A 22,060-nucleotide genomic window follows, 5' to 3' on the forward strand; every position below is an offset into this window, starting at 1 on the left:
TAAAATAAGACATTGCAATATTTCCACTGAGTTTTATTATTACACAATGCGTTTCGTCATTACAAACAACATTATCAATTAGGTCACACTTGATAATGCTGTTTGTAACGACGAAACGCATTGTGTATTAATAAAATTCAGTGGAAATATTGCCATGTCTTATTTTAATAATAAAATATACCGTGTTGGAACAATCAGGGTAAACTAAATAGATCCCTGCATTTAGTTTTATGCACCAAAATAGTGTGACGAATGATGCTGTGCTTTTGTCTTCAAAATGTCATTAAAATCAGGTTCCAGTATAGGTGAGCCGATTGTAAGTACATAAACACACAGGAATTAGTATGGTGGGCCGAATGAAATAATGTGTCGGGCCAGATGTGGGCCATGGGCCATGGTTTGGAGACCCCTGCACAAGGCCATAGCAAGTGGGAGGCAGGGATCAAAGGGGTTCAAACCCACAAAAATGTTTGGAATATATGGTCACAGGCAAACCCTCTCCAGATGAACTTCTTAATGGGTTTTCCCCATCCAATGAAATCCCCCTAAAAATATTTGGCTACACGTTGATATTTCTTATATTTTAATGAGCAAGATTTTTACTAAAAATATGTATTCAAATCATGAGGATAATTAAACATGAGGAGGAGGAAGGTTTGGTGCTTCAGTTCAAACAGTTGTAGGGCTTAGAGCTCAAATTGAAATAGAGGCCAAAGAGAATCAGTGAATGGATAATTTATGCAAAAACAAGTTAGGAAACTTTTACTGAGAATAATTTTCATTATGTTCCTTAAGATGGGGTTATTTTATGGAAAAAATACTTGATAACTTTTAATAAGAAAACTTGGTGCATAATTTTATGTTGATTTCGTCAAAGCTCAACAAAATTCATTGATGCCTTTTGAAAACTAAGCAATGAATGCAAAATACTGGATTAAGTACTGGAAACAAGAACCAATTCTAGGAACCGACCTTAAATAGGAACTGATAAAAAAAGCAACCCATCCTTACCTAATGTTATGCAAGTTTTGTGCCCCCAATATGACATTGTATGATTGAAAAAATATAAAATATAAATCTTATGACCGCCATACACTGTTAGGAACTCGAATGTCATGAAATACTCATCTTGAAATTGTAAAAATGAAGTACAACGCAAATCTTACTGGACTATACAGGCATGGGACGGAGAAGCTCTAAGTAGGTACCTAGCGCTTAGCATCTACTGCATCACTGGAACGAAATTGGTTTATGCTCCGCTCAAACTTTAAGGCCATTCTGCTGGGGTTCATTATGGTTGGAATTGTGGCCTCACGTTCTGACGAGTACTCTAGAGTGAACGCATGCTGGTGATGTGAGGCAAAGAGGAGGGACAGCGACACTGTCCGTGTCCTGGACCGATATCCGACGGCCGAGTTGTCACGGTATCCCCTTGGGAAGGCCCCAAACCATTCCGCCTGGCCAATGTCTCCAGATGCCGAAGGTGGTGAGTTGACCACGCCGCAGAAGGGAGCACCTGAGGCTTCGTACGGTGGCTCTGTGATCCACATGTAGTCACACCTACGGACATGAGAGGAAAGAAAATGTAGATTCAGGACACAGTGGTGTAGCCAGGAATTTCATTTGGCGCTGCATGCACTAAAACACCTGACTTCTCTACATTTTTCTGAGTCAAATAACAACAACATGTGTGCGACAGTGTATGGAGCAAAATTCAAAGTATTCGAGGTTGTACCTTTAGCATAATTATTCGAGATCTCGAATATCGAATACTTTCTAGTATTCGAGGTATTCGAGTATTTGTGGATACTATTCGCACATCTCTAATTTTAACACTTTTCATAATCGAACAAACATCATTTGTTAAAGAAATATTTTTAAATTCATGATTTTTCAATATTTTGTTTTCTTTTATGAAGGTAAATGATTGGGGTTTTTATATTTCAGGGGGGGGGGATCCAGACCCCCCCGGACCTCCCCCCCTGGCTATGCCACTGTCAGGACATAAAGTAAAACCTCTGTGAATGCCAGGTTACGAGTTACATCAACACAAATGAGTTAATGTGAGAATGAAAGTGAGACTCACTCAGTGATTCAACACAAAGTCTGTTTTGGATAGGTGAGGGTAGAGGTCACCCCAGAAAAACATAGAAATGTGAATATTAATTGGGAAGGACTCGAATATTTCCTCCGGTAAACCATCCGTCTTCTATCGCCCAATATGGGAAGGAAGGAAATTTTAAGTGTCTGCCTACGAGGCTCGATCTTAACCCTTTCGAGACGGGGGAGTTTTCGTCTTAGCATGACTGCTGCACTGAGCCTCCAAGAGACTCTTCTTTTTCGTGGTATGGAGCATTTTTGGAGGACATTCGTTAAGAAGGGTCTTGCTGATAATCACACGCTTTCAGCTCCAACCTTTTTCGACCCCTCCCCCCGAGGACTCCCCATTATAGTGGACTCCGAGAGTAGTTGTGCTCCCTCCTTTCTGTGTTCACGACCATACCTGCGGCATTGGTTCACGGTCAACTTATGGATTGCTTATTTGTATTTGGCATATGGATAATTGTTGCTTTCACGTAAATTGCAGACTATGAATAGAATTCCTCATTTTTTTCTCATTTTTTTCAAATTTTAAACGAAGTTCTAAGGTGAAAATTAACACATTTAATGCAGCAACAATTTCCATGTTGATATTTATACAGAACTCGAGCTATAAGTTAATATTTATCATAGAAATTCGTTTAAAAATTGCAAAAGCTGCTCAAAAAACAAAGAATTAAATTCTTAGTCTATATTTCTTGAGAAAAGAACAAATATTTATTTCGAAAGCTGGCTGGATAAACAATTGCATGACCGCGGCCTGCATGACCTTACTGCTTAGAGGGGTAATAAAAGACGAGAGGTCTGGGTACCTGCTCCCGGATTCCGAGGGTAAAGCCTAAGACCCGCAGTATTGGGTCCCAAAACAAAGACGTCATACACCCGCAACCGTCATAAAATGGGGAGAGCTAGGAAACATATATATATAAGTGGCATTCGTTCACTAGTGTAAGAAAATCTTCGACGAAAATATACGGCTTTCGTCTCCTGGGTTAAGAAACGTCCACATGTATATTTACATATTTAGTAGGGAAAAGGTTAAAATTATGGTCCTTCCTCACCAAATACCTTGGTTCTTTTAACCTGTCGGGCAGGTCCCTCTTTGCAGGATCACCATTGCATGCTTAGATAGATACCCTTAATTCATGCTTCTCCCTTCCTTCTAGGGCTAGGACTCTAATGATCGCCAGCCCAATATTTTTAACATTTCATTAACTTGCCGTATTTTTAAAATTTCCAATTACCAATCTTACACATAAACACTGAACTTTTGTCAGCTGATTGATCTGCCCTTTCAGGTGAGGATTCGAAAATAACGCTTTGTCTTCTGAGAGAGCCATAACAAACTTTATGTGCGCGAAGACTTTAGTTTTGCTGCAGCTCTTCGCCAGAGATTGAATAAAAAATACGAATCTAAAAGCTTTGTGTTGATGATTTAACGACGATTTTAAAAAACAACACGAAAATAAAATCACATTTACGCATGTGGGCCCCCTGGTGAGGCGATAAGGTAAGCTTGCGTTTTCCTTTGGAACGTGGGTCCGCTATTATCGGCATCTTTGACACTTCTTGTGATAACCATAGCTGAATTTCTTTGTACAAAATAAACAATATTTTTATTTTGAGGAAATAAATTTATATAATTTATGTGATGTCCACATTTAAAAGAACATGGATTTCTCATATGTTTATCGCCAATTTCTATTCTTTTAATGGACTATACATTGTTATAATTCAATTTTCCTCGGTATAAGATAAGTAAGTGAAAAATATTCTCCTTCGAGATCGCTATGCTTCAATTGAACTCCGTGAAAATCTGTTTCCCGCTGTACATTTAAACACTGTAAGCTGCATACACACAAGGATAGTGGTCAAGACCATAGGAGACCATTGCAGTCGAACCTGCCTAAACGGACACCTCCAATTGAAATTTCAGGTAATATCACCTAAAAATAGCAGAAAATATTAATAACAGACGCGTTCAGCAGAAAAAGAGAATAATTTTGCGCCACTCACCTCCATTAACAGACAGACGACGAGTTATACCGTGAAAATATTTGCTCCTCCGAGCAAAAAAAAATCTATTTGAAAGCTTATCGCTTACAAAAAACTTATCCTGGAAAAAAATGAACTGGATATTCGCGCATTTTCTAAAAGCGATCACAATGCATCCAAATGAAATCGAGCTTCAACGGAACGGACCGGAGGCTGATCTATTCAGGGTTGAGGAAATTGTGTCGCGAAATTTTAATCCTAAATGGCTAATGCCAGTAAAAATAAAAATTACTAATGACGATTATGTCGGAAACGCGCCATTTTTAAACTACGGAAACTTTGAGCCAATCACTTCGATAGGACGCGAGTTTGCACTGTTGCCGGTTGGCTCGGCCACATCGCGATCTGCCGCAGTCAAAACATTCGAAGTCATGAGTTATCCAGAGCATCCGGCAACAGGGCAAACTCGCGGCCAATCGGAGCACTTGAACAAGAGTCTCTGTAGTTTTAAAATGGTGCGTTTTCCACCTAAACTTCTTAGTAATTTTGGTCTCTTTTGACATCCGCTATCCAGGGTTAACATTTCGTGGTACAATGTTTCTCCACCCTGTACAAACAGTTCGAGAAGGAAGATTCTGTAAGATCCATTTCTCTATTTAGCAATGAAGAAATAATACGCAAGTTGGCGTGAAAAATGAATTTTTCGGTCCCACTGAATCGACTGAAGGAAACAAAAGATAGACTTAAGTTAATATAAATCCTGTTAAGTCGCAGGATTGGTAATTATGGTTTCTATTGACATTAGCTATCCAGGGTTTAAATTTCATGACTCAATTTTTCTCCACCCATTTATAAACCAACAGGTCGAGAGAGAAGATTTTGTAAGATCTATTTTTCTATTTAGCAAGGAAGATATAATACGGAAGTTGGCGTGATAAATGAATTTTTCGACCCCGCTGCATCGACTGAAGGAAACAAAAAAAAATAGACTTTCGGTGGTATAAATCCTGTAAAGTTTCAGGATTGGTAATTATGGTTCTTACTGGCATCAGCTATTCAGGGTTTGAGTTTCGTGGCACAACTTCCTCAACTCTGTATTTTCTCAACCCTTGGCATTGTACAGTACTCATGAGGAGAAAATGGATACTTCCACCCGGCTGGAAACCTTATTCAGTCTATACGCCAGGAAAGCACCATATACTAATGTAAGATTCCCATTGGTGTTACTTTACCTGCAGGATCCGTCTTGCGAGCAGGTAGTGAGGTTCAGGGCGTGGAAGACGATGGTGATGACGCAGGAGGGACAAGTGACGATCTCCATGGCGCACTGTCGGTGCGTGGAGGTGAGGTTGGAGGCGGAGGGCGACCCACCTCCACCGCCGCGGAAGGACATGTCCAGGGAGACATCCTTGGCGGAGAGGAAGCCGCGGTGGCCCAGCTCCAAGTACAACTTCCGTCCGTTGTAATCGCCGCAAATGTCATCGTGGCGAGTGGCAGAGAGGCAGCCGCGTAGCAGGAGCAGGAAGAGCGAAAGGACGACGATTCCTGAGGCAGAGAGAGAGAGAGAAGCGGATTGGCATCATCTTTTGGGGCAATGCTAGCTGCTGCCACAAAGTCTTCTCTATGCAGTGAAATCCATGGCCAGAGTTTCCATGCGATCACCTGGCTTACCTCTTTATAATGATCTGAAAATTCTAACATTCCCATCACTGTGCATACTTAACTGTGTCTCTTTTGTTAAAATTAACCCTGAATACTTTCCAAAAAATAGTTCTCTCCATAATAACGCTACCAGAACCACCAATGACGTTCACCTCAAAGACTACCCCAGCACTTTCTGCCAAAAAGGACCCTTATTCTCCCTACCAAAAATATACAACAAATTACCGTATGATATCAAATGTCTTCCACCTACACCATTCAAGAATGCTTTGAAGAAATATATAATGGAAAACAACTACTATAGCCTGAAGGATTTTATGTTGGGCTCTGAGTAATCTTTGCCCATCAGCCACAAAAATTGTAACTTTTCCTTTAAACTGTAAAAATTGTATATATTATATCACTTCATTTATTTGTAACCATTACTTTTTATTTTGACGACTTCCAATGTCACCGGTACATATGTGATCTCTAAGAACAATAAAAATTATTATTATTATTAACTAACGTGGATCACGTAATGATTAGGAATGGACGGATCCAGGATTTTTTTCGGATCCGGATTCGGATGAAATTCTCCTACGTAACCTCTGCGAGAGCTTTCAAACAAAACGGTTCATGGGTAGGACAAGAATCGCATGCGACGGCGCATTCGAAGAGAGAATCGGAACTCTTTCCATCCTTATTGCATTCACTGAAGCTATTATTTAAAATTTCGGATCCGATGTCTTCCGCGACTTTGGATCCGATGTATCCGATGTAGGGCAATATCCGCGGATATTTGGATCCGAGGTATCCGATCCGATCATCCCTAGTAATGATGCTTTAAAATCAGTAAGACTGCAATCTTCCACTGCTGCGAATAGGAATCTACGGAAAATCGTAGGGTTTCTCTTCTTCATAGGGAAATCTTTCCTTTCCGTTGAAGCATTAAATTATGGTTTCGCTGGCATTGGCCCACGCCTCCCTTATGACGGCATTGGGATTTCCCTATCCCACTCCTTCCATCCCCAACCTTTCCCTGGAGGTGTCGTCGGGCTCTCATCATAGGAGGCGCCTCCTATCCTTTTTTCCTTCCTCTGTTCTTCCTCTCCCGAGGTGGGCGGGTGAAAATCACAACTTTGACATTCATATCCCCCACCATAGAACAACTCACCTCAATAAATCATTCATGGTTACAGCTGCTAGAATATGGAACTCACTGCCGATAGAAATAAGAAATTTGCGATCGATACATGTATTTAAGACTTAAGTATATAAGTTGTTTAATGATAGTTCATGGCAATTCCCATTGTAACTAACCATGCTGACGTGATTGAGTACTGATGTGGATGAGGGGAGAATATATTCTGTATTCGTGATATAATTTTCTATTGGTCCTACGTTTTTCTGTTACACCTGAATATTTTTCTTTGAATAAACAGTGATACTGTTTCAAATGTTTTTAAAATGTCTGAAAATGTTGTGTGGCTAGATACCCGGGCATCCGCATTCGGGATGCAATTGTACGTATATGCTAGTATAGGTTTATATTTTGTTTTTTGTTTTTTTCTCTCTCTATTTTTTGCATCTACCGTGTCTTTCTGTAGTGTTTTTTTTCTTTGAACCTTTGTCAAATGATTTTCACTGATTTGTTGTGCACCTGTAAATTATCTCATGGGCCAAATGGCCCACAATAATAAACTAATTGCATCGAATTGAAAAGTCTCTGACTTAGAGAGATCCAGCCATCGGGAGCGTAACCCCTCAAGCCCACCCTGGGTCCTCGTTTCACCAGCTGCAAACAGGGATAAACGAGTTCCAATTTTCTGAGAGGCATTAAAAACGAGAGAAAATGGGTTTAATTACGTATTTTCGTCAGCCTATTCTTTCCTTTTGCTATCCATTACGTTAATCCAAATGGAATCAATGAGCTTCAAACTTCGGAAAAGGACTATAGCAGGGACGATCGGTCTTGTGTTTTTTGTAGTAATTTCTTCTCTGTTACTCGGCATCAAGGTAATATTTCTATTGGAAAAGATACTGTCACGATTATATCCTCATTTTCGGAATCATATTAGACTGAAAGGAAATTCAGAAGAGTACGAATGAGTTAAATATAAAATACGACACGCCAAAAGATGGGATATAGAATCGGGATTCTATCACCGTTGCTATCCGCTAGGTGATCACGTCAAGCTATCATCTGCAAGCGGAGAAATCATGGAATTACCTCATATATAAATATTAGGAAGATGTGATGGTAAGAATGATAATTTGAACACCTCTTTTGTTGAAAATAAATGAATTAAGTTTATTTACGCCATGGGCTTCCCCATAAGGGTAAATACTAGTTAATGTAACAATTTCTGATAAAAAATAAAAATATCACAGGCAAAATTCTCCTGGAAATAAACAGAAAAAATATTACACCCAAGTAATATTACAATAAGCATATAAAGATAGCATACAGTATCAATTAAGAGGAGAAAAATCAGACAAATATTTCCCAGATAACTTGTGATAACATGTCATAAAAATAAATTTAGTTTAAGGACATAATTACTCGCTCAGGTAATAATTAAATAGTATTTCTTAGAAAATAGAGCAGAGGATTGTTTCATAGATAACATCGGGAAATTCAAGAGATTACAAACAGAGATAAGAAAAAAGATATAGTAGATATTCAGTATTAAAGAGGGTGAAATGGAGTGAATCAAGTAAATACTTCCTCCGAGAAGAAGATCTAAGCCATGACGAATAATGAAGGTGGTGGGAGATATGATCATCTTTACGAAGGTCAAGGACTAATTTAACGCAAGAATGTAAAGAGACGCTTAATCTTATTCTCTAATTCCATCATGGACCATGGAGCAGTAATGTAATGAAGGGAGAATAAACGTTGAAATAAGCATTTTACGAGAAGTAATAGGAAGAAGGGATTTGAATAACTTTAGCGGATATATGGTCTCATTGACCTTATCAGAGATTTTATTGTGTAGATCGTAAAACCAATTAAACTAGACCTTTTTCAGTTGGCTAGACAACCATCATCGTGGAGTAGAATGTGTCCTAATCCAGCCGGACGGGGTAACATACATTCTCTGGTTTTACGGTTGCCAAGCAAATCCTAAAACAAGTTTCGGAGGCATTAATACCAATTCAAGGTCTATATTTATAAGTTTTAGGACGGACACTTCTGAAAATTCATATGGTATGGTATTTGAGTAAGGCTATGGACAGCTGAGATTATTTTGCGTCGCGAGGAAAGTCCAAGAAAGGAAAGGTGGAGAGAAACCGGGTTCGGTGTCAGCATGCTCTTAACGAACGGCGCCAAGGGGACCACTGCTTAACGTCCCATCCGACGGACGGAGTGTCGCACTTGAGGTATGCTCCATACTACATCAAAGCAAGAGTCGAGTTATCACCGTCCGAAGCCAGGGTTCAAGCTACCACACCATCCCGATCCCAAAAAATAACCGCAGTGCGTGACAAAAACAACGACTTAATTCAATAAAAATACCACAATGATTAAATGTAAAATACCATAGAAATTTTCAAAATATATCACGATAATTACTTGAAAAATTCCCCAATAATTAACAAAAATGTACCGTGGTAGATACATAAAACATGGCAAACAGCAAAATCAGTCGTTGTTATGAACTTAAAAATACCAGGAGACTTCATTAACAATCCAGAATCATATAGAAATATACTACGGTGAATTTAAATAATAGAATCACTAATAATGGGATGCAATATGCACACATGGTCACGGGAAACAGCTTAATTTACCACTGTAAATAACAACAAAGTAATTTAAGAAAAATCCCACACCAAATAATTAAAGATACCTTAGTAATTTGTAAATTATTCCACGATATAAAGCAAAAATTGCGGTAAATTAAAGTTACGCAAAATACAAGGGAAAATAACTAAAAATACTATGATAATTCACGAGAAAGACCACAGTTATAGCAGAAAATACCACGGTGATTCATAGAAACACACTACAATAACTAATGATAAATACTTCAGTGATTTAAGGAATACAACACGGCAAAAACGGTAAATAATGAAATATGCAACATCAATTCATGAAAATATACACTATAGTTAACGGAAAAAGAAAAAAGTAACAAAACAGTGCAAGGGTCACGACAAAGAATGAAATATACCACAGTAAATTAACGCAGTAATTTTATAAAAATATTAGGATAATTAATCAAGGTAGAAACAGAGTAAATCGCAAATGAAACCGCGGTAAAAATATAAATATTACGGTACATAACGCAAAACTCCAAGGAAAAAAAAAACTAAAAATACTGCGATAATTCACGAACAATAATACTAGAAAAACAAAAAAAAACTATTCATCATGACTTTAAACCGAAGTTTTTGTCAACGAGGACATCATTTTTCTTTCGAATTCTTCACTATTCAATTCTATCCCTTGTGAGTGAAAATTACTTTTTCGCAAATATCGAGAATAGATTGATCGATCCGCACTCATCGCCGTTTGGCGGACATTTTTGAACCCCATTTGAAGCAAAGACAGTGGCAACACAAATCAAGCTTCTATGGGACAAACTGGATGGAGCCTTATCTATATACGTTCCCTTAGCTACGTGAATTTATAACAACCTTGGTGAAAGAAAGACAAAAGAGTGACTAATGCGTGAAAACACGTGGGAATGGGCGCGAGGATTAGATGAAACCTTATACGTGTGGCACATTTCAATGAAAGGCCACGATACATATTTATGCGATAAGTGCAAAATAGCAGATGGGAATAACATGGTTTGCCTTGACCGAAATCGAAGCCAGGACCTCTCCCTCACAATGACATTATTTACTAACACCCTGAAGATCTCATCAACCAAGGCTGATAATGAACGACAAAGGAAATTCCTTTGAACAAGGACCACTCTGAACCTTGCGATTGTTCGTTAGCGCCTGCATTTTTTTCCGAGAGTTTGTAACAACAAATAAGTCCTTGGTTTTACAACGAGAAAAACAGTATCAGTAAAACGTAAAAAATGCAACATTCGTACAACGGTCACGGAAAATATTAAAATATGCCACATGAATGTAAATTACGAATGATAACATTGGTATTTGAGAACAACTACCTCGATAATTAATGAAATCAATCAAAAAATTATACCGCCATAAAAAAATCATGTAAACCAAAATGTCACGCTAAATATTTAAAAATAGATAGATTATTCACGTAAAATACCGCAGAAATAACGATGGTTGGTCGGAAGTTTCCGAAAAATAGGCGGGTAACACGTTAAACAGGCGTGAAACACAGCAAACCTATGTAGAAATAACAGTTTCTTGAAAATCAAAGAAAATTTTCCCGGCTAGAACTCCCAATAATTTCGGGGGGTGATTTAAAGTACCAGATTAAGTCAAGATTCTGATTGTAGGTTTTCCAAAAATCTTGCATAAACCCCTGAAAATACTATTAGCTATTGTTTCTTTGTATGATTTTAAATTGGCTCCAAAATATTTTGTCTAACTTCAACTTTTAAATCCGATTAAATATGATAATTTAAGAATATGTAAGAACACTACGGTGAGTCAATTTATTAAAACGTTTCAATAAGTAAAACACTAAACACTGAATTCCTTTTTGTCTTATCGAGCGTGCATCTAATATGTTATAGCTAATGTTATGTCTATCACAGCCTTTCCTAGTATCTGTAATTATGTATTTTTATCGATCTATAAAATAAACTTTTGAAATGGAAACAAATGTCTACAACTATGGTTGCTTAAGCAATAGCAGCTGGCTATCTTAATCAAAATTTAGCACTTGAAAAACTTTTCCTGAAAAATAATTAATTGGTATTTTTAATGGGGAAGATTTCCAAGACAACAACTGAAAAAGTTTTGCTTATTCAAAACAAAATTGCTTATTAATTCCATGAATTAGGCGTAAACTTAAAACTTACTTGCTTAAAACTTACAAAAAATTATTATCTTATTTTTCTATTCATAAAGTCAGAAGTAGAAGTAAAACTTGGTAAAGAGGGAATAGCCAACGAAGAATAAAAAAATAAATATGAAAGCTTATAAATATAAAAAAATATGCAAGAGGGACGGTAAAATAAAATACCAAATAATAAATAAAGTAATTCATAAATAGTAAATTTGCTACAAACTCCCGAAAAAAATGTAAGTGTTAGAAAATGATTGCAAGGGGACCTTTCGAAGTGGTAATTCATACCAACGACGCAAGTTGGATGCTCTTCCTTGATGTTAAAAAAAATGAGGCGACTGATTTAGCCATGAATTTATTACTCGGCCGACTCCTTTTTGTTGTAATTGTGACTTCTTGTAAAGAAAATGCGATAGTAGAGAAGCGAAATTAGTCAATTTATTAAACCATTTGGAAAAGTAAAAATTTTTTACCTTGGATTCCCTTACGGATTCATCGAGTGTTCGTCTTATAAGTTTTGACTAAACGTTTCATATTACAGCCTTTTCTAATAGTTACAATTATACGTTTTTAGCTACCCATAAAACGAATTTTTAAAATTGGAAATAATGGTCTAAGACTGCAGTTGTTTGACCAATTACTTAATGGAAGTTTTCCAAGCTTTGTAAATTCATTTTTTACTTATCATGTACAATAATTTAAGACAATTTCGTAAATTTTGAAGAGTTATTTTCTCTCCAAATTGTTTGTCAGTTCGCTTAGATTATTCATTCAACTCAAGGGTAGGAATTAAATTGAAAAATCGACAATTGGCAGAAATTCTTTTTTCAACGGCGCAGAAAATTCACCTCTGTTGTTTTTCGAAGGGCATTCGTTCTCCGCTGCAGCTGAGATGGAAATGGAATTCGAACTGGAATGACGCCTGACCTAGTTTCTCTCGTCAGTGAAAATAAGAATACCCCCAAGTCCGATGTAGACTTAGTCCAAAGTGCGATGGGAAACTCAAGATATATCTACAGAAACCGCTTCTCAAAAGAAGTATCGGCAGAAGTATTTCCAATTATGCAGCATTTATTTTTATGATGGCTACTCATCTTGCAGCTGCCAAATGAATTCAAATCGAAAAACAGCATTACAGCTAACTTGTTATTAAAGGCGATTGGGATAGTCTCTGAGGTCAGATCAACGCTTCAAACAATACAATGATAGTGACTAATTAAAATGTTTACCAAAGTTATTACGCTAGTAATGAGAACATATATCGAATGTGTCACACTTCTGCGTCAATTTACGTAAATCGTACTTCACAGCATGTATATGACCGTGCACGTGATTTTCAAAGCACAACATCGGGAGGACATTTCCTAAATTATGAGAAACTTATTAAATGACTTCTCGATAATACGGTAATGAAATCTTTCATTATGGTATTATCGTTCCGAACGCAGTAAAAAGCTGCTGATTCATACTTACGGAGAGGGGCTCTGGAATTTGCAAGAGTTGTAATGACATGAATTGTCGATAAAAAAGTGAGGAGTGAACCAAAATGGCGTTTCTTTTCTCATTCTCCGATTTAACTAAGTAAAGCATGAAGTCTTAAATTTTGTTCTAATGGCGAGTATAGCGATGAAGGCTGAATTATTTTAGAAGTTGTCCAAGTTTTGTAAATATTTACTTGGTTCTTTTCATTTTCATAAGACTGATTATTCATTATACAATTTTTTCATGTTTGTTTCATTTTTAAAAATCAGCCTCTAGAACCACTATAATTGACATTTCCTACCTGCTAGGTCTTATAATTTGGACAAATACTTTTTTTGGTGAAAATATTTTAATTATGTATCAATGCTAACTATCTGAAAATGTTTTGTTTGATTTTTCTCTTCTTCTTGAATATTTCTCTACATCCTATTTATGAACTTAGCTTAATTTTAATTCGGTGTATTATTTTTGATCTTATTGCCAAAAGAATTGTAAAAGGTTTATTTTTATTGTTTGAGCACATATTGTTATGTGTATTTCAATTTTACCTTGTGGGGAAACCCACAGCATAAATGAGCTGAATTCATGCATTCAACTTTTAGGAAATGGACTCACGATTTCGTGCGTTGATAATGAAATGCATTGTCGAAAACATGGCCAGAAATGAAGCGTGTTATGCACAAAGTAACATATCTATTACTACGAAAAAAATTTTCTGAACTCAATGCTGTATAGATGCCGTCATGAAAAACTTCCTGGAGTTTGAAGAGGTCCAGAGAAACGAATTTCCCGACTTTCCTAGAAAGTGAAAAATTCACATGTTCGTGGTTTAGTAAGAATGGGATCTACCCTCGCCTATCCAAAGAAGATTTTGGATTGAAGCATTGAGTGACTTATGCTAATTCAACTACAATTATTTTTATATTTTCATCTTACTCATTCAGTGATTCAACACGAAGGTTGGTTTGTTTAGATGAGGGTAAAGCTCACCACGGACTACTTTCCATGCGAAAAGTATAGAGACTCGAGTTCGAACTGTTATAAAAACCATTACCTTTAAGATATTTTTATGACATTGGTACCATTACTTTTCTTGCTATATTTTGTCTTGATTAATATGGTAGAAAATTTTTACCCTACTAGTTTGATATATTTATATGATAGCATAAACTATAAACGTAAGTACCGGTTTTTTAAGCCTTTCTGAGAAAACCTCAACTTTAAACATTGGCAAACGTTCAGCGCGCATTAATAACTTTACTAAATTTATATACGTTATTGCTTAAGGTTATTTTAGCATTATTATTATTAAGTTTAGTACGTCCCCCGCAATTAGAACAATTGTAATTGTGATTCTAATGAAACGACATTTTCCAAGCAACCGTGCCCTTACGGGATGAATTTTGACATTGCAGTCATTGGCTTGTCTTTCGAATCTTCATACATCCGTCATATTTTTTTACAATTACGCGTTGATTTTGTAACGACTTTTATTTTTTTTACGCGAGGTGATGAGCTCCGATCGGTAAAAACAGCGGCGGATCGGCGCCGCGCTGTTGCAAAGTCGTAGTCAGGGCTTTACTAGGGCAGATCTGGACGGTTTTTGCGTTTCCATCACCATTTTTTCATGAGGGCTTAGGACCTCCAAAGGTCCATTAAGTCTTTTAATAATTGTCAAAAATTAGTTTCTATGAAGACTATTTAAAATATTTACAAAAACCCTGTTATTCCTAATTTTTTTATTCACCATCTTATTCACCATTTTCATTGTCGTCAGAACTGTGGACCCACTTTAATCAAATTTGAAAAAATATGCCTTCCTAAATCAGCAAAAAAAACTTAGTCCACTTTAAGCACAATAAAAATGGTATATCCAGAAGCTTAAATTTGAAAGAAATCACTCAGTAGTTATTTAATAAGGGCTAAACATACAAGGTGATCATCATATCATTAGTTTGCGCAATCCAGGAAAATTGATTCAGAACCTACAAAGCATCCGAAAATTTCGTATTTGCATGGGATTATATAGAGCTATCGTGAAAAGACAAACGTATAAAAAAATATAGAGAGGGCACAAATAACTTAAAAATGCGCGGCTGTAAAGGAATCTTATGAAGCAAAGTCAGACCGAGAAAAAGAAAAGACGTTCGAAAATTTATTCGTAAAGGGAAAAGAAACTCCATAATACTTAAAAGGAAGATCTATTTATATATTCATTAAAATATCGAATGCAGGTCACAAATTTTGGTGGTTAAATTAACTAAATTAATGAAATAGAGTTAATGAAAATACAGAGAGAAATTGAATCACGAAATGTTAACCCAAGATAGCTGATGCCAGCGGATGAGGGCTCAAGGGGAGCCCTTCGAGGATACAACGCACCGGGGCCGGGAACCAAGCCCGTGGCTTATATGCCCGATCACCCGGGGAGGGGCTGGAGAGGAAGGGAAAAGGAAAGAGTCGCCGCCACGATAGGAGCCAGACGACGCCTTTGGGAGAGGAAAGGTGCAGAAGGAACGGGAGAGGGAAAAACACCTCATCGATATAAAAGCGAAGAGGGCCCTACTAATTAGCGAAACCAGGCAAAGCCATTAATATTCCAGCGATGATGCCAATAAGAATGAAAATAACAAATGATGTTTCAGTCGAAAAAGCGGAATTTTTAATCTACAGAAACTTTGAGCCAAGCGCTCCGATTGGCCGCGAGTTTCCACCGCTGCCGGATGCCTTGGATACATAGCGATTTCCGGCAGGCGAAGCATTCGAAGTCATGAGTTGTCCAGAGCATCCGGCAACAAGGCAAACTCGCGGCCAATCGGAGCGCTGGGCGCAATGTTACGCATGGGCGCACGCACCCGTATGAAATGGTGCGTGAAAAGCTTTTTAACACCTCGAAAAGTCAAAAACGTCCAAAATTATCAGTAGTAGGAAACATTTACATAATACACACAGAACAAAAGACCGTGCGAAGAACGGCAAAACCGTGAACACGCAAATTTATGCAGACATTTCTCATGCGTAGAGTACAAAACAGCTTGGTGTAAAATATACGCGGATGCAGAGCATCGCAGCTGATATACCCGCTTCCAAACAATGAAAAAAACGTGAAAGTCCATATTTATAACACATTTATTCATTCAAAACGGAACGTAAGAAAGAGTATTTTAAGTATATCTCCACCAACTCAGTGGGAACTTCGGTGAACAAACTTCATATAAAGGGTTCGGTTATTCCATACTATAGCTCCATATTTATTAAAGCAGTAATGAAAACAGTTTCCATACGAAGAAGGTGGACCAATCTTTGAAAAACACGTATATAAAACGCTTGTTTCACCGTGTTTTTCTCAATATCAACCTTTAAAGTTTCATACAATATATTCAAAAGTGTGATTAGGATTTATTTGCAAGTGTTTCTTGAGTGCTAAGGAGCGTAAAACGCATAAAAATGTAGTCTCTTTAATGAATCATTACATAGTAAGAGCCCTAATGTGTATGAAATATCTTTTTAGGGGTTTACCACCAGCGAATTCTAAGTTATAGAAGAATTTTACAGACACGGAAATGAAAATAGCTAAATATGAGCTGAAAATTAACAAAAAGAAGCCTAAGATCCTATATTTGATACAAGAGAATTAGCTAGAGCAAACATTAAACTAGGAAAACGCAAGCTTGAAGAGGAGAAAGAGTTTTGTAACATAGACAGCCGAATTGACAAAGATGGACGTAGCAAAAAGAGATATTCAGCTGAATATCACAGGCGAGGAGGACGTTCTACCAAAGGAGACTAGATACTTAGAGCTGAAAATCCAAGTATTGAAGCGAAGGAAACAATTCATCGGATGTTGCAAACGGAGCATCTTTCTATGTGCGAGCGAGGTTGACAATTGCGGAGAAGTGAGGAATGGAACATACGAAGTGTTGAGATATCGAAGAATGATGAAGATAAGATGGATTGACCGTGTAAGTGATAAGGGAGTGCTAAGAAGAATGGAAGAGGAGAGAAGTCTTCTAAAAACCTTAAGCAGAATACGGGACAAGTTAGCTGGCCACATACTGGCATGATGGCCGGATAAAAACAATCTTAAAAAGACAGGTTGAAGGGAAGAAGGGCAAGGGACGGCCCCGAATGAGTTACATAGGACAGGCTATAAAAAGATGTAAAAGAGAAGAAATACAGCTCATAGGAGGGCTGCGTCAAAAAAATCTTAGGATTGTTGATTTCTGATGATGATGAGCTTGAGTAATTCTTTTATTATAAGTGTTTAGCATTTAGAACAAGAACTCCGGAACATCAGGCCATACCAGGTCATTTTTATCTTTGGTATTCTTTCCTTGGTACTTGATTATTGATTTCCTAGTAAATAGATTTTATTTTATGGCATTTCCGTATGTATTGACTTAAATACGGAAATAAAATTTTAATATCAAGCAATAACATTTGATATTCGCTGGCTTCAAAATACCCTAAATAATAGATGAATCCGAGGCGCCTAATTCTTATCATTTTTCATTCTTTAAAATACTCATTTTGCTAAAAGTATTAACAGTTGAAGAGCCAAGTTGCCAATTTCTAATAAATTCTAATTCACTGGAGTGGAATTGGCTTTAAATTACAATTAGTTATCGCAGAATTACAATTTAAAGACACGCAAACTTAACAATGTCGGAGAAATGTTAGCCAAACAAAATGGGTAAATGGTAATGAAGTGTATAGGTCGTCAATAATATAGAATACATAGCAAATTTAAGAGCACTAGAACATTTTATTTTTTAAGTAAAAAAACTTAAGTCAACTGATTTTAATGGATATTTTCGTGGGGCCATCTTTAAATCCGGCCAAAAATATCACATCCGGGTTTTTGTGTCAAGCGTGTGGAAGCGATTGGTTTAGAGCGCTCGTCCTGGCCTGGATACGCAGGGGCGAAATCTGTGAGCCAATGTTATATCACGTGACTATTACCAGACGTCTTGGCGACGCGTTATTTATTACTAACCCAGCGTCCGAGGTATTCGGGTGGTAATTAGGGCTGTGCGAGACTCTCGACCACCTGAGAGTCTCGACGGTCGAGACGAGACTTTCATTTCTCGGCATTGTCGGGACGAGACTCTCGGCGCGGCGAGAGTCTCGCCTGGGTCGAGAGTCTTGACGAGAGTCGAGAAGTCTCGCCCCTTCCAGATTTCTCGATACCAGTCGAGACTCCCGGCTCCTCGAAAAAATAAAACTATTTCTATTTTAGACACTGAAAATAATAAAAAAAAGAATATTTTAAGACATCTTATATATTTCCAGAACTTAAAATAGTTGTAATATAAGATCGAAATTGACAACATAAGCACACTTAATTATTTAACTAACCAAAATTGACAGGTAACCATGAACCTTAGTTAGCATAAATGAACATTGCAAAAAGATATATAAAATTCTAAAGAATTAGACTTTGATATCTTCTTTTTTGCTGATTTACAAGTGAATGTTTCTTTTTTATTATATTCCTATAATAAGTAACACTGCAGTAACCCTTTAACATGCCTATGTATTAAAATTGTATGCTCAATTTCATTTTAAGCCCTGGTATTTGTTTGTAAATAAACAGAAACATCGGCAAAATTTCAATTTAAAAACCAACACTCCAAGATTCAAATTTAATATGAAATATTGAGGTCAGGAAAAGGAAATAATTTTTTTCCCAAATCCCTCGTTGGGAACTCTATTAGCATCATGCACACTCTTTAAAAAATTGGATGCAGAGGGTAAATCATTAAATAAAATATTTTTATAATGTGAATAAATCCATAATAGTCGTAAGGGATACCCCAGTAAACTCTAGCATCGATTGATTGCGGTATTCATCGGAAATTCTCGCCTTGCCCGGGAGTCTCGACGGGTGTCGAGAAATCTGGAAGGGGCGAGACTTCTCGACTCTCGTCAAGACTCTCGACCCAGGCGAGACTCTCGCCGCGCCGAGAGTCTCGTCCCGACAATGCAGAGAAATGAAATTCTCGTCTCGACCGCCGAGACGAGACTCTCGCACAGCACTAGTGGTAATACACACTTACGTTTACATTTGTATAACTCTCATACGAAAATTCATACGTATTCGTGCACACACGTGAATGGCGTGGGAATAGCAGATGTAAACAAGTAAATAATTCTTGGAAATACCGAAAATCGGTGATAATCGCGTGATCTTATGTTAACTCATGGTAGAGATATTAAAAAAATTTCTCTTCCTCATAACATCTCTATGGTGCTAAGTATACATTTTCTACAAGATTGCTGGGGTGTCCATGACTAAGTTTGCTCCCCATAGCTCAAGTTATTGTGTACTATACGTTTAATAAATTTTTGTAAATCTTCACCTATCAATGGTGTTACTATGATTTATACGATTACATTTACGAGCTACACACTTTTACAAATTTTACAACTTGATAAAAAACGTACTTGGACGCTGGGAATCGCAAGAGTCCAACTCTTATGGTTTCCGAGAGTGCTAAAGAGCGCGTTTAATTAAAAAAAGCTAATGAGCCTAAATTCTAATGACGTCACCAACTCATTATAAATGTTCAGAAAGTTTTGCGTTTGCTTATTCAAAGCAGATGAGAAAATGACTGAATATGATTTTTTCAGTATTAACTTATCTTTCTTTTCCAACTTATTTTTCGAATACTTTTAATTTATTTGCGATTTCAAGCCGGGATGCAGTACCGACTCAAGGCAAAATACCTACCCGAGCAAACTGCTGTTGTAAAGCCCCCTACCGGTGGATTTGGTAAGGAATACCCCCCCAATTAACCTAGGGGCGTTAAGTCGCCCCCTTGCTACGTCTCCCCGGGCAGTTTCCCGGGTTGCCCGTCCCTGCAAGGGTGAACGACCTCGTATTCGTGTCTTCTCTATTTTGCGTGGAATGACGGCCCCCACCCACTTGTAATACACCCCTAGCATGCAATATCTAGACAGTTATGAGCACCGCGCAAAACAGCATTTTTTCTGCATACTGGAATCTCATCAGGTAATTACAATTAGCCAGAAATTTTCTGCGGGGGAAGCTATGGTGGTATGCGGGTTGTCTATACTGAATATTTTACTGTTATTTCGTATGCATAAAAATATGACGTATTTCCTTAAATCAGCTATATATTTCGTCCACGTATTGCTGAAAGTTAAGGTCGTCGTTAGTTATTAGGAGATTATGACATTTGAATTAATATTTCGAAAAATTTGTCAGAGAATTGGTACGCCTGAGATAGGGGTCCCCCCTGTAGCGTGGCCAGGAATTTCGTTTGGGGGGGGGGAGGGGGGTTCCAAAACCAGGGAGTAAATTTTTTGAAAAACAGAGTACTGAGTAATGGGCCTTTTAAACTAATTTTAACACTTTTCATAATCGAAAAAACTTCATTTGTTAAAGAAATATTCTGTAAATTCCTGATTTGTCAATATTTTGTTTCCTTTTATGAAGGAAAATAATTGTTTGTATATTTCGGTGGGGGGGGGGGTCCGGACCCCCTGGAATCCCCCCTCATAGCTACGGCACTGGTTCTCCCCAGCAGATGAATCGTAGGTAGTCGCCATAAGGGTAAACAAATTGCTCCTCTAGGATAATTTATTGCCAAGTGCGTATATAAACAGGCGTTGAGTGCCACCGCAATAGTTTGCGAGACTCATTGCGTTCGAACGAGTTCAGTTTGGCCAAAATCACGGCCCGCGTTCTCTCTAATCGAATGCAAATGAGGCAGTGGGAACGCCGTGAAGCGCATTTCTGGATCCAATGACGTGATTCCCTCGTGCGGGAGTGGAAGTTCCCACGTGTAATACGGGGGGGGGGGCGTGAGGGGCAGGGGCGGGTGTAGGGGGAGAAGCCCTTGGCCCCCCTACGTATGACGAAGCACCCCAAGTGCAGAGAGAGAGAGAAAGACGATGAGAAAGAACGGACACAAACGACTCTTGAGAAAGGACGACCGCCGGAATGGCGAAAAGGCAGCTTGAGCAAATAATAGGCAGTCCGTGTCCACAACAGACAAACCTCCATTTAGCGGAAACGCATGGAAGTAGAGAAAATGTCCGTTATTGAGAGGTGATCCGGATGGCAAGTAAATGAAAGCTGTAACAATCCTAGGCAGTCAGTATCTGTAATTTGATTTGAGGCTTCCGCGGCGTTTCTCCATATTAGTCTCGGCTTTCGGGCGTTCCTCCGCGTTGAGTTGTCCATAGGTAACGACAGTTTCTCCAGCCATCCTGCTGGAGTCTACAGAAGATTCGTCGCGAGAGAAACCCGCAGCATAAGCTGCCGTTCCCCATGTAGCGGGAACCACGGAGAGAATCGCAAGAATTCTTACCAAACATAATGTGAAGACCAGGTTCACTTGCTGCAAGAAAACAAGCGGCCTTCTGTCTAATCCGAAGGACAAGATCTCGCGCTTACCATATGAGGGAGTGTATCAACTGCAATGTTCCCGTGGTAAATGTCACATAGGACAGACCGGATGATCTATCAAAACCAGGATGAGGGAACATGAACGTGCCACGGAGAAGAAGCAGTCCTGCCTTTACACTCTGTCTCGGAGCAAATGTGGTTGAAACCTGGCCGCACTGTGGATTTTGATAAGCCTAAAGTACTATGTAATGAAAGCCGTTACAATCCTAGGCTAATCTGAGAAGCTATAGAGATAACTAAGCATCCTGAGAACTGCAACAGAGATGACATTAGCCAACACATGGAAAAGGGTCTTCAAAATCAATGACCAATCAGAGCCCACCTATGATCCAACCAATTAAAACCGACCTCTGATCTCCAAAGTATCTACATAAGGCGGCCAAATTTATGCATCGCTACTTCTGACCCGAAGACGCCAGCAGGATGACTGGAGAAATTGTCGTCGTCTATGG

At 38.1% G+C, this 22,060-nt stretch overlaps 1 protein-coding gene across 1 annotated transcript in view; it reads right to left on the bottom strand.

The window, feature by feature from the left end:
* LOC124168961 overlaps positions 1–22,060 on the bottom strand; it is a 61,385-nt gene that overhangs the window by 19,901 nt on the left and 19,424 nt on the right. The window contains exons 2-3 of the mRNA XM_046547382.1: positions 5,328–5,640; positions 1,316–1,560 (exon numbers count right to left, since the gene is read on the bottom strand). Coding sequence (XP_046403338.1) covers positions 1,316–1,560; positions 5,328–5,640 — 558 coding nt within the window. The remainder of the gene's footprint in view (positions 1–1,315; positions 1,561–5,327; positions 5,641–22,060) is intronic.

This window comes from Ischnura elegans, chromosome 12 (assembly GCF_921293095.1).
Source record: "Ischnura elegans chromosome 12, ioIscEleg1.1, whole genome shotgun sequence".
In the NCBI taxonomy this organism is placed as follows: Eukaryota; Metazoa; Arthropoda; class Insecta; order Odonata; family Coenagrionidae; genus Ischnura; species Ischnura elegans.